At 34.1% G+C, this 15,194-nt stretch overlaps 1 protein-coding gene across 1 annotated transcript; it reads left to right on the top strand.

The window, feature by feature from the left end:
• Positions 1–606: 606 nt before the first annotated feature.
• Positions 607–1,977, top strand: LOC131056307 (probable glucan endo-1,3-beta-glucosidase A6). Its single transcript, XM_057990656.2, has 3 exons — positions 607–679; positions 772–1,796; positions 1,873–1,977. The coding sequence occupies exons 1-3, from the start codon at positions 607–609 to the stop codon at positions 1,975–1,977; spliced, it is 1,203 nt and encodes a 400-aa protein (XP_057846639.1).
• Positions 1,978–15,194: the final 13,217 nt, after the last annotated feature.

A 15,194-nucleotide genomic window follows, 5' to 3' on the forward strand; every position in this document is an offset into this window, starting at 1 on the left:
AGTTATGGCAAAGACACGATCTCTTCTATCATCAAAACAAATATGAAGCAACAATGTAATTACTTTATGCAAATTCAATTCATTATACGCGTGCCGTATTTTGGCGGGTTTGTGAAAATGGTCATACCCGTATTCATTTCCCTCTTCCTTCTTTGTGAAGAGGATGAGAAGTATCTGCAATTGCATCCCAAAGTAACAAATCCTCTACGCTTTTCTCTTTTCTTATGGAATGAAGAGCTTTCAAGTAAGGAAATTTGTTTCACCCACATAAATTAACCATAGCTTGTAGGATAACTCTTCACCATGACCAATTCTGTGTACTTAACGGGTGAAAGATTGACAAAATTTCGAAACAAAACTCATACAACAAATAGAAAACGAACTACATTAAAAATCGTTTAAACTTGCACATTTAATTTCAGTTTTTGAAATAAAAATTTGCCAACGCTTTATTGCATGGAAACAGCCATGGATACATCATTGCTCTTTCGCTAGCTTGAAAAGTAGTCTAGCTTTTTCACCGGTTTGAGATGGAGAAGAATTATATAAATTGGCTATACCATAGGTAGGGTACTTGGAGTCGGTATTCCCATAGCACACAACAAAATGAGGGCTTGTGGATTTCACCTGTCTTTAATTGTTGCGTGTTTGGGGATAAAATCTGTGTGGGGAGATACAGGTACTAATGCTGCCAATCTATATGTTTGGTCGTTTCCTTCATAATGTTTTTTTGCTTTTCATGAGAATTTGTTTTTGTCTGTGCACATGCAGATCCGTTTTTGATGAGTCATGCGGTGGGAATCAACTATGGTAAGCTGGCAGACAAGCTACCACCGCCATCAAAAACAGTGGAGCTGATGAAGAGCATTAACGCAGGCTATGTCAAAATCTACGATGCGAATCCTGAAGTCCTGAAGGCGCTGGCCAACAGCAGCCTCCCTGTGGTGATCAAGGTGGCAAATATAGAAGTTCCAGGCATGGCCTCCAGCACTACCACTTCTGACCAATGGCTTCGAAAAAACCTTCTCCCTTATTATCCCCTCACCAAAATCTCCATCATCATGGTGGGCAACGATATTCTATCAAACACCCAACTTCAGCCCTACTTTGTCCCGGTAATGCAAAACATGCACACCTCCTTGCAGAAGTTGAATCTAGACTCCTCCATTAAAGTAACCACATCCGTAGCCATGGACGCCCTCTCTTCCTCTTACCCTCCCTCCAACGGCTCCTTCAAACCAGAAATCGCCATGTCAGTAATACAGCCCATGCTCAGCTTCCTCAGTGCCACGGATTCTTATTTCTTCCTGGATGTCTACCCTTTCTTCGCCTGGAATTCCGACCCCGCCAACATATCTCTGGACTATGTGCTCTTTGACGAGATCACCGCGGACGTAGTACAGGACGGCATTCTTTGTTACTCCAACATGCTGGATGCACAGCTGTACGCCGCCATAACGGCCATGGCGACGCTGGGATACGGTGAGGTGAAAGTGGTCATAAGTGAGACGGGGTGGCCCACCAATGGCGACTCCAGCGGCGCCACCGTAGCCAACGCCGCCAGCTACAACACAAGACTCGTCAGCAAGTTGTTATCAAACACCGGTACTCCGCGTCGTCCGCAGACGTTCTTTCCCACATTCATCTTCGCCCTCTTTAATGAAGGTCAGAAGCCCGGTGCCACCATAGAGCGCAACTGGGGCCTCTTTTATGCTGACGGAACACCAGTCTACGACATCGATCTCTCCGCCGGCGTGATTAAAACTCTGGAGGCGGTGGCGTCGTCGTCGTCGATTGTTTCCTGTCAATTTGTTTCGGCGATCATTTTGTGCTCAACCAATTTACTTCTATTATTTATTTTTTTATCAATAGGTTTTTAAGGTGCGGCCTTGTGAGGTTGTAAGCGACCCAACAAGCCCAGGGAGTAGAATTCTTTGTAAGAAAACAAGTATTAGAAGAAATGTCAGAGAATACTAAGATATGGCATCGCACAACGATTCAGCTTCAGATAGTTATTGTACGAGGATTTCAGAATATTGAGGTGGCGGGCATGACAGTTAATAGTAAAACACAAATCAGAATCCAAATCTTGGTTGCTATTTGTATGGAGAATTATATCATGTCATGTAGCTATTCAATGTAGAAATATAAGGTTTAAGGTTGAATTTCTTTGACTAAGAGTATATCTAAATTTTTCTATTTTTTACTTTCCAATCATATGCTATTGTTGATGATATTAGATTTTCACAATTCACATGTAATCATTTTTCTTTCTTTGTTTCTATTTTTTTTTTAATATATATGATTCTATAATTAATTATTTTTCTATCCTTTAAACTATCTAACATTCTCTATTTATTATAAATTAGAGTGACGGCGTCAGTTTTTTGAAGACTTGCAAGGTGATTCTAAATTTGGTTGGAGAAGTAAAGTGATTTATATTGTTGTAGATTCTCTATTTTGAAAAATACTAATACTTACTCTCTTTCTTGGTGGAAATTTTCCTCAAGGGATTCGTATATGTAAATTTGCTGTCTTATTTGATATGTAGATTTTATATTGTTTTTGAATGTTTCAATCACTTTCATATTTCAGATTTGGTTATCTTATTTCAGATTTGTAATCACATAAAGAAGTTGTTATTGCAAGTTAGATTTACCTTGATTCTCAACATAAGCCTCAATAATAACATTTGGTACTACCTTAGGTATAATTTATATAGTGACTCTAAATTGATGTATAGGTAAATAAATATTCCAATTTATTTATGGGTGCCACCCTAAAAGGTGCTTGAAAATTGCGAGAACTTGCAAATTTTGATGAATACATGAGATGTATCAATGTTAGAGAGTTTTCTACGCATGTGAAAGATATACAAAAATAACTAAAAGAATTGTTAATCTAGAGAAATAAAAGATATAAAATAATAGGTAGATTAAAGAAGTGAAAAAAATTATAGGAAGTGTGGTGCTTGTGCATTTCTAAAAAGAAAGACTTATGAGTCATAACTATAATAAACTAAGTTAAGAAAAAACTGAGCCTTTTAGAATCATCAATATATTCTCATCAAATCCTTATCAATTGAATATTTCTAGAAGGTTTTCTAGCCTATACAACTATTACAAGTGCTAGAATAAAAATAAAAAAAGAAAATATTTCTAAGAAAATTAATGGTATAAATAATTAAGGCTACTTTGGTGTCTAGGGTGCTAATAGACTAGAGGCTATTATAGAGAGTGTTTGGTGAAATGAAAGATAGATAGTAGAAGACCTTATATATATTATTCTTTTTCCATCTTATCTAGTGGGCTACAAGATGTTTTCTATGTAGCTAGTGCTAAAGGATACATTGGATAGTGGTGACCTTTTGAGATGACAAAATTGATGTTGGTAATAGAAATCAAGAGAATTTTGCCCCACTAGATGCTTGATAGATTAGGAGAGACAAAAACAAATCCCATGTTTGAATGTTTTGAAACTATATTTTAGCTTTTCAAGGAATGGTCTCTAGTGCTCGAGGATGACTTAGGTGAGGAACCATTATTACCAAGGTTCTTGGCTTTGTGACTCGTCATTGTAGACTAAACTTCTTCTTTTTCCATAGTTAGTGAACACCTAGAAGTGGATTAAATGATATCATCATAATGGGGAGAAGCATAACAATAATCTAGATATCATAATCAAAAGATTAAAATTGATAACAAGTATTTGGCAAGTTTAGATAGAGAATAACTTGGTTGTATCTCATCAATCTAATCTCAATTTTCACTATTTACTTTAAATCCTTAGATAGATCCACTTCTACAAAGACCTTTTATATAAAAATAAAAATAAAAAACTATAAAATAAGCCTATACATCTAAAATATTTTATCTTAAAATTTTATAATAAATTAAAAATAATAATCTAAATTTAATTTAATTTTAATTTATATGACAATAACCACTTCGAAAAGAAAAATTACCTTACCAGTGGACTACCTTAAAAATTTAGATAGTCTAGAAGAAGGAAAAAAAGAAAAAAGAAAAAAAAGGAAAGTTAGATTTGAACAATTCAAAAATGATAACAAATACTAGGGTGCAAATTCCATTAAATATCCTTCTAATTTCAAAATGACATCAAGGAATGAATTCAATTGAAGTAACATTGGAATCACCTAATTTAAATTATTTCTCTTTTCCTTCCATATAAGAATGATTATACCCGCATTCATCTCTCTTCCCTGTGGTTAATTGCATCTCATTGTAACAAATCCTATGAGCTTTTTTTCTCTTTTTTCAAAGGAAGGAGATTTGCTCCATCCACACAAAATAACCATAGCTTGTAAACCTAACTGGTGGAAGATATTAATTTCAAATGTATATCTAACACCTAATATCTCTCAACATTCTCTAAATAAATATATTGAGGATAACTGAATCATCATAAATTTATTTATTAAATACATATTATTTATATACAAATATAAACATAATTGACATACATGACAAAGAAGTATTCTTTTATATTTGAAGTAACATTTTAACTCTCTACTATGATGGCCTCCCACTCACCCTCCCATCCCCAAAATTCAAACCGCCATCTCCCACCCTTTGCGAATGGCAGCAACAACTCCCCTCGTAATGGCTCTCTTATTTCAAAATTGGTTGTTGACATTTCCTACTTAGAACTGACCCCCTCACAATGAAACCAACCTACTACATTTGTGCCTAATGCTTCCATTAACTCCTCACTTAAGAATTCATTTTTGGATACCCCAAGGGATCTTCAGCCCAACCTGCAAAATGCATCCCCTATGCCTCCTCTATTCTAGAGGTGGTTTTCGGTAAGGAGTCTTTGGACTACATTTCATATATTTTGAAAAGCTAGTACTTACTGACAGATTCAACTATCCATGGCCTTCTCTTCCAATGCTACACTCTTGTATCTTTGAAGACTAAAACCCGCTAGTGTTAGGTAAAATAGAAATCTACGCTTATGCTCAAAGCTTTATTGTAATTTATACAAAATGCAGTCAAGAGCATAGGAACTCATTCCTCTCTTCCTTCTTTCAGATCTAAGATTGTGAAGAGGGTGCAATTATTTTCCAACATAACAAATCTTCTATGCATCTCTCAAATTTTTAATGGAATGAAGAGCTTTCAAGAAAGGAGATTTTCTCCATCCACACAAATCACCACAGCTTGGATGATACTCTTTCTACCATTTTTTTCTCTTTACATGGCCGACTTATACAAAGAAACATGTCAAACATTGCAAAGGTTGAATGGTTTATTAGTAAGAAAATAGAAAACCAAATTCATGAACACGAGCATGCAAAATGTCATCCCATGAGAAATTGTAAATGGACAATACAATTCCATTTATTTTAGAGGGTTCCTTCCATGTTTTTGAGAAGAAAAACAGTGAGAATGATAGGGAGATTGGGTGAGAAGTTGCTCAGTATGTCTAAATTGGTTTAATCAATCAAGTGGATCCAAAGGATATGATTTTTATTTTATGTTCAATTAGTGTTTTCAAGATCAATCTTCAACACCCACACCTCTTCTCAAACAACCACCCTATTATGTTGTTACACTCCCTTGCTCAAGCTTCTATTCCTCAATGTTGCTCAAATCCTCCACCATAGGTCCACACCCCAAGATGGTGTCTTGACTATCAATATTGATTTAATTAGGCCCATTGTATGTATTTCAACTGTCCTTGAAGAGTTTGGATGGTTCTAGTACCATTGAGGCAAACAAGTTCAACTTTTTAGTAAAACAGGGCTAAAAGGCTACTAGTCTGTGGAGGCCTAATTGGGTGAATTTTTCTTGCATAGGGAAACGATGGCCATAACCACCATGAAACCTAACTTGGGAGGTATCAACAAGGTCTAAAATCAAGTATTTTTATGGTTTTAGCTCTTGAGAAGATGGTATAATGACTGTCCACATTTTTAGGAAAGAAAGTAGGGTTTTGAGAGGGTTTTGCTCATGAAACAAAGGAAGTCACTTCTAAACCACAAACCAAGCCTCAAAAATATTATAGAACCTCTGACACATCATTTGGTACCATTCTCCAACTCTTCCTTGCATGAAATTATATCAAACATTTGCTATACAAACCATATGATGACTATTCTGTGCACTGTCACTGCTAATTCACTATTTTTTCTGCACTTTGAAAGGTTAGAACTTCATGGAAACTTCACCAATGAATGTATCAACCTCCCAAAAAAATTTCTAGCACTTTTCACAAGATTCCAAAGCCATGGACATGTTCATAAAGCAATTTTGGATTCAAAAAGACATTAAATTCCCAAAACAGGGAGCTCGCTGCCAACTACAACTCAACACATTTGCAAGATAAAGAAAACATTGTTTGGAGCTCCAAATGTCTCTAAAATTCCAAGGAGACTAGTGCAGACCTCTGTCTTAGGTTTTTTCACTCAATTGACCTTTGAGCATAAACTTGTTTGAGTCTTTGTTCACATTTGCTAGCCAAATCCATCTCCAACTTGCCTAGCATATACTCAAAAGCACTTCTTTTGCATAACCCTGGCCAAAATATGAAATATTTACACTGTACATATGTAATGCAACCTTTCTAAGTCTACCCATGGGAGCCCAAAACTGGATTTAGACAAGTTGATGCATTTTGGAGTCCAAAACCCTTGACAAGGCAGTCAAGGAGAAAAATGAAAACAATTTTATAGAACCAACTTCCAAATGCACAACCTGCAAACTAATTACATAAAGAGAATTGAATATAAAATAAATCCACTTTCCAAAAGGTATAGTATGGAAAAGAGAAGCCCCAGTACGGACTGCTATCCAAATGGAGTTCAAAACATGAGAAAAGTTAGAAAAATGCTTGCTCTTTCAATTGATTATGATAAAAAGTATAAAAGAAAACCCTATACCAAGAAGAGGGGGGAATATAAATATCATTTGAAGGTATTTATCAAGTCCTATACCGACATAAGGCATTTTTCTCTTCTTTTTACAAAAAGTGTCCAAAATGACAACTTGTGTTGCTCCAAGTGGCAATTTGAGCAACCTAACTCAACAAACCTTCCAAAATCACCTAGGAATGATTAAAAACACTTTCTAAACATGTTTCAATGCTTTCCAAAGCATGGCTAATCTTATAAGGCAATTTTCCACTTTTTAGCCTTATTTGGCCTAAGAGCACAAAACTAACAACTCAAACCTTAGGAAAACAAAACTTGATTTCTCAAGCACAAAATGAGATCAAACATCTATGAAATGACTCAAATCAACCTATGAAAACATTTCAAAACTAACAAGACACTTAAGCATGAAAAATTACCAAAAATGGAGAGTATAAGCAAAACTAGGTGCTCCTGCACCAGAGAATTACTCTTTGATTAACATAAAAGATGTTTGGTTTAAAAATAAAACTATGTCAACACTTTTTAAAGTTATTACAACGAAACAGCCATGCATGCATAGTTGCTCTTTCCCTAGCTTGCAGAGTAGTCTTGGCTTCTCTTTGTAAAGAGGCATGGTCCTCTGAAGTTGTTATATAAATGATATATCTCTAAATACTTAGAGATATTAGATGGACAAATGAATTCATTAGATTCCTTTAAATTAAAGAGCATGATATTAATTCATGCAAATTAGTGTTCAGTCACTCCTTGAAGGAAAAACTATTCATGCGAGTGTCGTCAAGTATTTGCACAACATGTTTCCTCTTTTGCGTAATTTGTTTAATTACATCTTATATTTCTTTTCATATATAGATGAGAATGTAATTACTTTTTGTTTATTGCTACACCATGAAATAATGCATTATTGTATTTGATCACATAGCTTATAGCAGATTTTTTATAGCAAATATAATTATAAAAATTAAAATATTTATATGATTTAGCAACATCTAGGGTACAACAAATCATAAAAAACCAAACTAATAAAAAATAATTATGGTACATGAAAGAGTAATTGACATATGCAATTTTTAATGAACACTTTCTATTTAATATTATATAATAAAGAAAAATTGTAGAATTTTAAACACATAGAGGAGTTAATATAAAGGTACGCCCATAAATTCTAATTGAAATTGGTCTGAAAAAAATATGAACAATATGTACAAACCAAGAAAAATCTAAGAAGCTAAAGCTTAAAATAAAGAGGTCCTTATCATTAGGATTTCCCAAAATCTCTTTAGGATAGAATCTTCAATTCACCAAAAATAGCGAGAGAACTTTCTTCTTTAGGAGTTCCAGCCAGGGATTGTTGGCCACAGAATAGAGATATGGCCAAATCCAAGTGGGACAACTATCTATCTTTAGGCTAGCCAAGAGAACCCCCAAACCTATGAGAAGAAGAAAAAGACGGCTTGGAAGGCTTGATCTATCCATATTTATATCATTATCTCTACAACATCGAGGCTAAGAGCCACAAAAGTGAGAACCTCTATCACATACTAAAATGGCCTTGTCCATACTAATACCCTCAAAAGAGAGGAGGGTTCCAATGAAACTCTAGGAATAGTGCAAGGGGTATTCACCTAATCATATAATAGCTTTTAAAAATGAGAAACTTCAAGTAAAAATTTACTAGATTTCTCTTGAATTTGCATAGGTATGTTAGAGAAAATTATGCCTTTGGTGTATAAGGAAAAATAAATATCATCTTAAAAAAAAGAGAAAATGTCTAAATTTCTATAATTCCAAATACTAAAGAGAAATTTTGTGTTAAAATAATGTCAAATGTAAGTATACTTAAGTGGGAGATAAGGTCAATCTCTTATCAAATACATATGCCAAGTAAAAGGTGCAAGTATAAAAGACCAAAAAAATTAGAAATTGAATTCCTATCTTCCTAAGCTGTAGAAAAAACTTGCAAAAGTGCTTGAGGTTCTTCATCTAGATCTATAGAATTGGCAATAGTGATTGAGAATACCCTTGTGAGGCAAATCGTCATCCAAAGGAAGAGCTGGATAAAAAAATAAACCAAACAAAGTGTGTTAGTTTTGGAAAAGCTAAATAAATACACTAGGACAAATTATGGTAGACCCAATAGAGGATTGAAGTTACTTTTAATGAGTTAGCTAATTTATAATAAGAAGATGGGGAACAACCACATATAATATATAATTCTAAAAATATGTATCTAGGAAGGTACATTTCTAGTCCTTCTAGTCAACTTTAAGATACCTAACCCCACTTTTATAAAGTGCTTGGGAAGAAATACAATATGTTAAAAACTAAAAGGTCCCTTAGGCTTGGTTAGTATGCTTGAATTCTAACTTAAATTTAATCCAATAAAGAAAACTATAAGTATATCTATGGCCCGAATAAAGGAATACATGAATAATTCTCTTAAAAATACTCGCAGGCATGGATTTAGGGCATTTTGGTTGGTGGGAGATCTTAACAAAAGAAGACAAAATAAATAGTGTAAAATATACTAATAAATAACTTTTCAATGAATTTTTGACAATCAAATATTTGAATAATCAATATATTGTTGTTATATCTTAAACTTTCTAACTTCATATATTAAATAAATAATTTCAACACAATTATTTTGTCAAGTCTTTGTATACACTAGTCACTATTTAAATGATATGATATTTTATGTGTGTGTGTGTGTGTACTATATACATACATACATATATATATATATATATATATATATATATATATATATATATATACACACACACACATATATATATATATATATATATACACACACATATATATATATATATACATATGCATATATATGCATCATTAGATAATGGGCTCACCACATCAAATGTGGGCACATTAAACTTGGATTAGTTCATAGAAGTTATTTGTTGTTGTAAGGATGAAATGGTTTGGTCTAAGATATTGATGGTTGCTTTTGTGGATGGATTGAAATTAGACATATTGGATTGGGATGGAGGAGTAACATTGTTAAATGAAGGTGGATATTGAGAGTGAGGAGGTGGAACACTATGGTATGTAGGTATGGGAGATGATTGGATTACAAATGGAAGACTTACAGAAGGAGGTATGAAATATTTTTTATTATCAATGTTGCTCCCTTGACTAACATGTATAGAATTAATATTTTGTGTGGAAGTAGCCATGATAGTGGTAGTGAAAGTAGGCACACTAGGCATAGATGTAGCCATAGGAATAGAATGATTAACTTGATTTGGTGCTTGAATGTAACCAAGGACTTCAGCACAACTTTTCATAGGCATGATATTAGTATCAACAATATGAGAAAATCCATGCAACAAATCAATGCCAAATTTATCACTTTGAGCTATTCTATTTAATCCTTCAATCAATGGGTTTTCCTCACTTTATGGGTATTGTTGACTCATCCATTGTTGAATATTTTTAAATTCATTGTCAATATTATGCAATTGATCAATAGAAACCCTAGTTAGTGACTCACCCTCATCATGAGAATTATGTAAAGAATGGGGATAAATGACATCAATTGTTGGAATAAAAGATCCACCAACATTCTCATGAAACAAGTTATCAAAATTAGGCTCTCTATCCTTAGTAATTAAACCTTGGGAAGCCTTAACTCTACAACTTCTTCTCATGGGAATATTATAGGTAGGACAAATAGTAGTAAAACTCATGCACAAAGGGGGGAAATTTGACTTTGAAATTGAAAATTGTGATTAAACAATGCAAACTTTTCTAAAAGTGATTAATCAACCAATTAATTAAACAATTTGATTTGTGAATTTGAAATATGAATGCATCTAGTGCATAGCATGTCATAAATATCAGATCTGAAAATTGATTTGAAAATTTATGCAATCCACATGTAAATCTTTATAATTATAAACTAGGGTTTTTGTATATTCAACCACTAAATTTATGTAATTCAATTGAAAAATGAGATCTAAGAGGGAAAATATGAATGTTAAATTGAATCAACAATCAGATCTAAAATAAGAAATCCAATTTATACAACCCACAAGCTCAATTTTAGAAATAAAAAATTAGGGTTTTTGTGAATTTAACCTCTAAATTTTTTAAATTAAATTGGAAATTAAACTTGCAAATGTAAATTTGAATTTGAAATTTATCAACACTTAGATTTGAGAACATAAATCAGAAAATTAAAGTGTAAGATGTCGGGTTCACCAAAATGTAATTGTGAAAAATACTAGGGTTTACACCATTAGATGTATGAAAATCGCTAATATTTAGACTTAGGGACAATTACATTAAAAGAGCCATGAACCTAATGTTGGATTATCTAGGGAGATTGTTTGATTTGGTTGTTCATTGCTTTTGCTAGGATACATTTTTTCATTGATGTCAACATATTCCTGTGAGTTATTCCAGTGAGTTTGGAAAAGGTTTTTGGTCTAGTGTTGTAGTTTGGTTTTGTTGATCACTGTTTTGCAGTATCCAATTTTCCCTCTAGTATATTCTAGTGTGATCAGATCTTGTGTTGATACTTTGGATTATTGTTTGGGATGATCTTGTGTATCTTTATTTTAGATGGTTCATGATTTGGTGCACCGCAAGTTATCTTTCTTCGTGACAGTTGTTGATTAGTTGTGCTTTTGAGTCTTGAGACGTTGACATATGAAGATTTGAAAAGAGATGATGGTACAATTGTTCTGGATGATTCTAACATGCTTGATGGTGTTTCCTAGTTGTGTCCTATTTGTTTTGGTGATCCGCATTGATCATTGTGCGATTTTTTGGTGATTTCTTTGAATCGGTGATTATTTGTGTGTAATGTAGTATTTTCGGTGGTGTGGCATGTTGCAGATGATCTTGGAATAATTTCCGGTGGATGTAATTGTTTGGGAATTTGAATTAGGTCCATGTTATGCAATTTAAATCATAATATTGGTCTGGTGGTCGATCTTTGTATCGTGTAATGTAATTTTTATAATTATGAGTTGAGGGTTGAGGGTTTAGCGGACCCAAGGTTGATGATTTGTATATATAGGTGATATACTTATGCAATTTCAGTGTCGGTGTTGTTTCTGCACTATCAGAGAGAGGTAAATGTGTGAACAAGGATATATCATTCAGAGAAGTGTTGTGGTGAGTTTCATTTTGCAGGATAGACAATTGTGCTTAATCAGAACTGTCATCAGGCATTTGTAGATGCTATTATTGTAGTTTATTTCTTTCGGATTGTAGTCCGAATAATTTGTGTAAGTCAATGAGACTTCCCTGAGGGTTGTAGCCTTTTGGTCATATATCTTTTGAGCAGTGAGCTCTAGGCAGTGTTCTTGAATGCATGTGCATTCTCCACTGTAATATTTTCACATACTACTGCAGAGTATCATCTTATTGTGGGTAGGTTCCCACCATGGTTTTTCCCTAATCAGATTTTCCACATCAAAATCTTGGTGTTATGTTTTTTGTTGTTTATTTGGTTATCTATAATTTTTGTGGTTTATTAATTTATGTTTTGGAATTTTAAGACTGATTCACCCCCCCCCCCCCCTCTCAGTCTTCCAGTTAATTTTATGAGGATCTGATTAATGCTAAGAGGGGGGTGAATCAGTATTAACACAAATTGAAACTTTAATCCCAAATCAAACTTGTAAAAAATCTGAAATCATTTACCATATAAACTAACTCAGTTATCATATCTACCACTTCATTTGCCAATTCTGCAAATTCATTAATCAAATCATTTACCACATCTATCAACTCTTCCACCACTTAAGCAATCATATAAATCTAATTATTTACCAACTCATTAACCTCATTTATCAGATCAAACACTTTCTCTAGTAACTTTTATCAGTATCGGTAACCTTTGATAAATCTTTGATAAACTATCAAAACCAGTAATCAAAAATAGTGCATGAAATCAAACATAAACAAGAACAACACATGAAAAGTATTCCACACATGAACACCATAATTTTTTTGACATGGAAACCCAAATGGGAAAAACAATGGTGGGAGTTGGCACCTACAATAATTTGTACTCTTTTGAAGTACCCCCTGTTAGGAGCTTACAATACGCCCTGTTAGGACCAAACCCTATTAGGAGTCACCCAGTTAAGGGATTTGCCTAGCAGCCCAATTAGGAGCTTGATGACATGTTAGGATCAACCTCGTGAGAGGATTTACCACTCTTTTTGAGAGCTTCCCTATTAGGGTACTGAAATGTTTAAGGCATGTTAGGACCTATCCCGTTAAGGGATTTAACTTGTTACAACTATTAAGGAACAACAGTAAAAAGTGATATGTTACTTTCACTTCTCAGCTTGCTGAATCAGATCCAATTATGCTAAAAACTCTACAAATCTCAGGTAGATCTCACACTACTCTTGGACATCTCAACATATTCTTCTAAGACTACTAACGCAAAAAACATCAGCTATGTCATCCTAAATAGCCATCTCAACTAGGTCGGCCACTAAACCCTAATTACATCATGAAATTACAATACAAATCATAAGAGATCATCTCAAATCAATATACAGATAATTACATCAAATTACAATGCAATATCAACCATTGGTTGATCGAAACCCATCACAAGAATCCGATCTGTACCAAAGTCAAAACCTCAAAATACTCCACTACGCATTTTTTTATATATCAAAAAATTATTCCTTGAATCGCACCGAAAAAGTAATCAAATCATTCATGCGGGTTGTGTTGTGTTACCACCTTCATGTAGACTCATCGCCAATCACCATCATATCAAAAATATTTACCGTTTTGATTATTTCTTCTTGGGTCCTTAAACTGTTAGACAATTCAAATAACTGGAGGACAACTAAGAGGTGGGGTGAATCAGTTGTCACCAGATTGACAGAACCTTAAGCAATTAAAACTTTAATACTGGAACCCATAAGATCAATACTGGAATACATAAGCCAATAATTGGAATAATAGATATACCAATTAAGTACAAATAATAATTAGAGAAAAGATACCATCCACATGATGCCAAGATTTGTACATGTAAAACCTAGTAAAGGGAAAACCCATGGTGGGAAGCCTACCCATAATCAGGTAATACTTCTACAGTAAGTATGTGATTACAAATGAGGGGCTTGCACTTGTAGGAAGGCCAATAGACTAGAGCACACTACTCATTACAAAGGGAGTCTCACTGACTACATGAGAAATGGAGACTACAATCTGGAAGGAAGAATGAAGTGCAATAATAGCATCTCCTATGCCTAAGTACAGTTCTGGTTAAGCTCAATACCAGAGGACTTAATCCTCTTACATTAACCCAACTCGAACACCTATGATCGACCAAATCCTCTACATGAATGATTATTACATTATTCGCTTGCAAACCCTTTCATTCCTACATTCATTCATTGATCTACAATGAGATCATACATATATATATACAAAACCTAGACCATAAACAAATAGGTCAGCCACCACACAATAAACTAATTACATAATTATAAAACATGTCAGCCTGAGGCCAAACAAATATCATCCAACCCATAAGTCATCCCAGAAATACATCGAGAAGACCAATCAACATGTTACATTAAGTTGGTCCATAACCTAGATAGTATAGAATAGGTCTGGTGCTAAATGCAACACCGCTGATCAACTAGAACATGAACATGATAACTATCAACATCTTGAGAACCTACTAGAAGCCGCACCAACACCACTTATGCATAACATTAAAAGATCTTCAACAAAGCTCTGCCGGTGAAACCCTAACCGGATCAATAAACCAAGGTTACCAACAAATAGGACAGCATCCGATCACCAAATCAAAACCAATTGAATGAACATATATCTAAATAGCATGAGTAGTAGCTCTAAGCCAATTCCATAAGCCAAAACATCTAAAAGTATACCGGATCAACATGATCATACCAACCAGAAACCAAACATCCTACTGGGACCAAACAGATACCAGTAAACAACCAAAGAAGCTAGTGTTGACATCAATGCAACACATAATCAATTCCTCCAAATTTCCAACAATCTCCCCCATTGGCATTGATGGCAATGCTAGATGTGAAAAACATCCAAGTGCCAAGAACTGCCAAACTAATCTCCCACACAAGAATATAGCAATGAAGTTCTGATCCATACTCTCCCTGTAGATGATATCTCAGTTAAGTTTTGCAAATTTCTCCCCCTAATGTATATAACTCCTTAAGTTTTTCAAATGAATATCTCTCCCCCATTGACATCAATGCCAAGGATCTAACATAAATATCAAAGCAAAATCATAAAC

The sequence above is a fragment of the Cryptomeria japonica genome, chromosome 2, assembly GCF_030272615.1.
Source record: "Cryptomeria japonica chromosome 2, Sugi_1.0, whole genome shotgun sequence".
Classification (NCBI taxonomy): domain Eukaryota; kingdom Viridiplantae; phylum Streptophyta; class Pinopsida; order Cupressales; family Cupressaceae; genus Cryptomeria; species Cryptomeria japonica.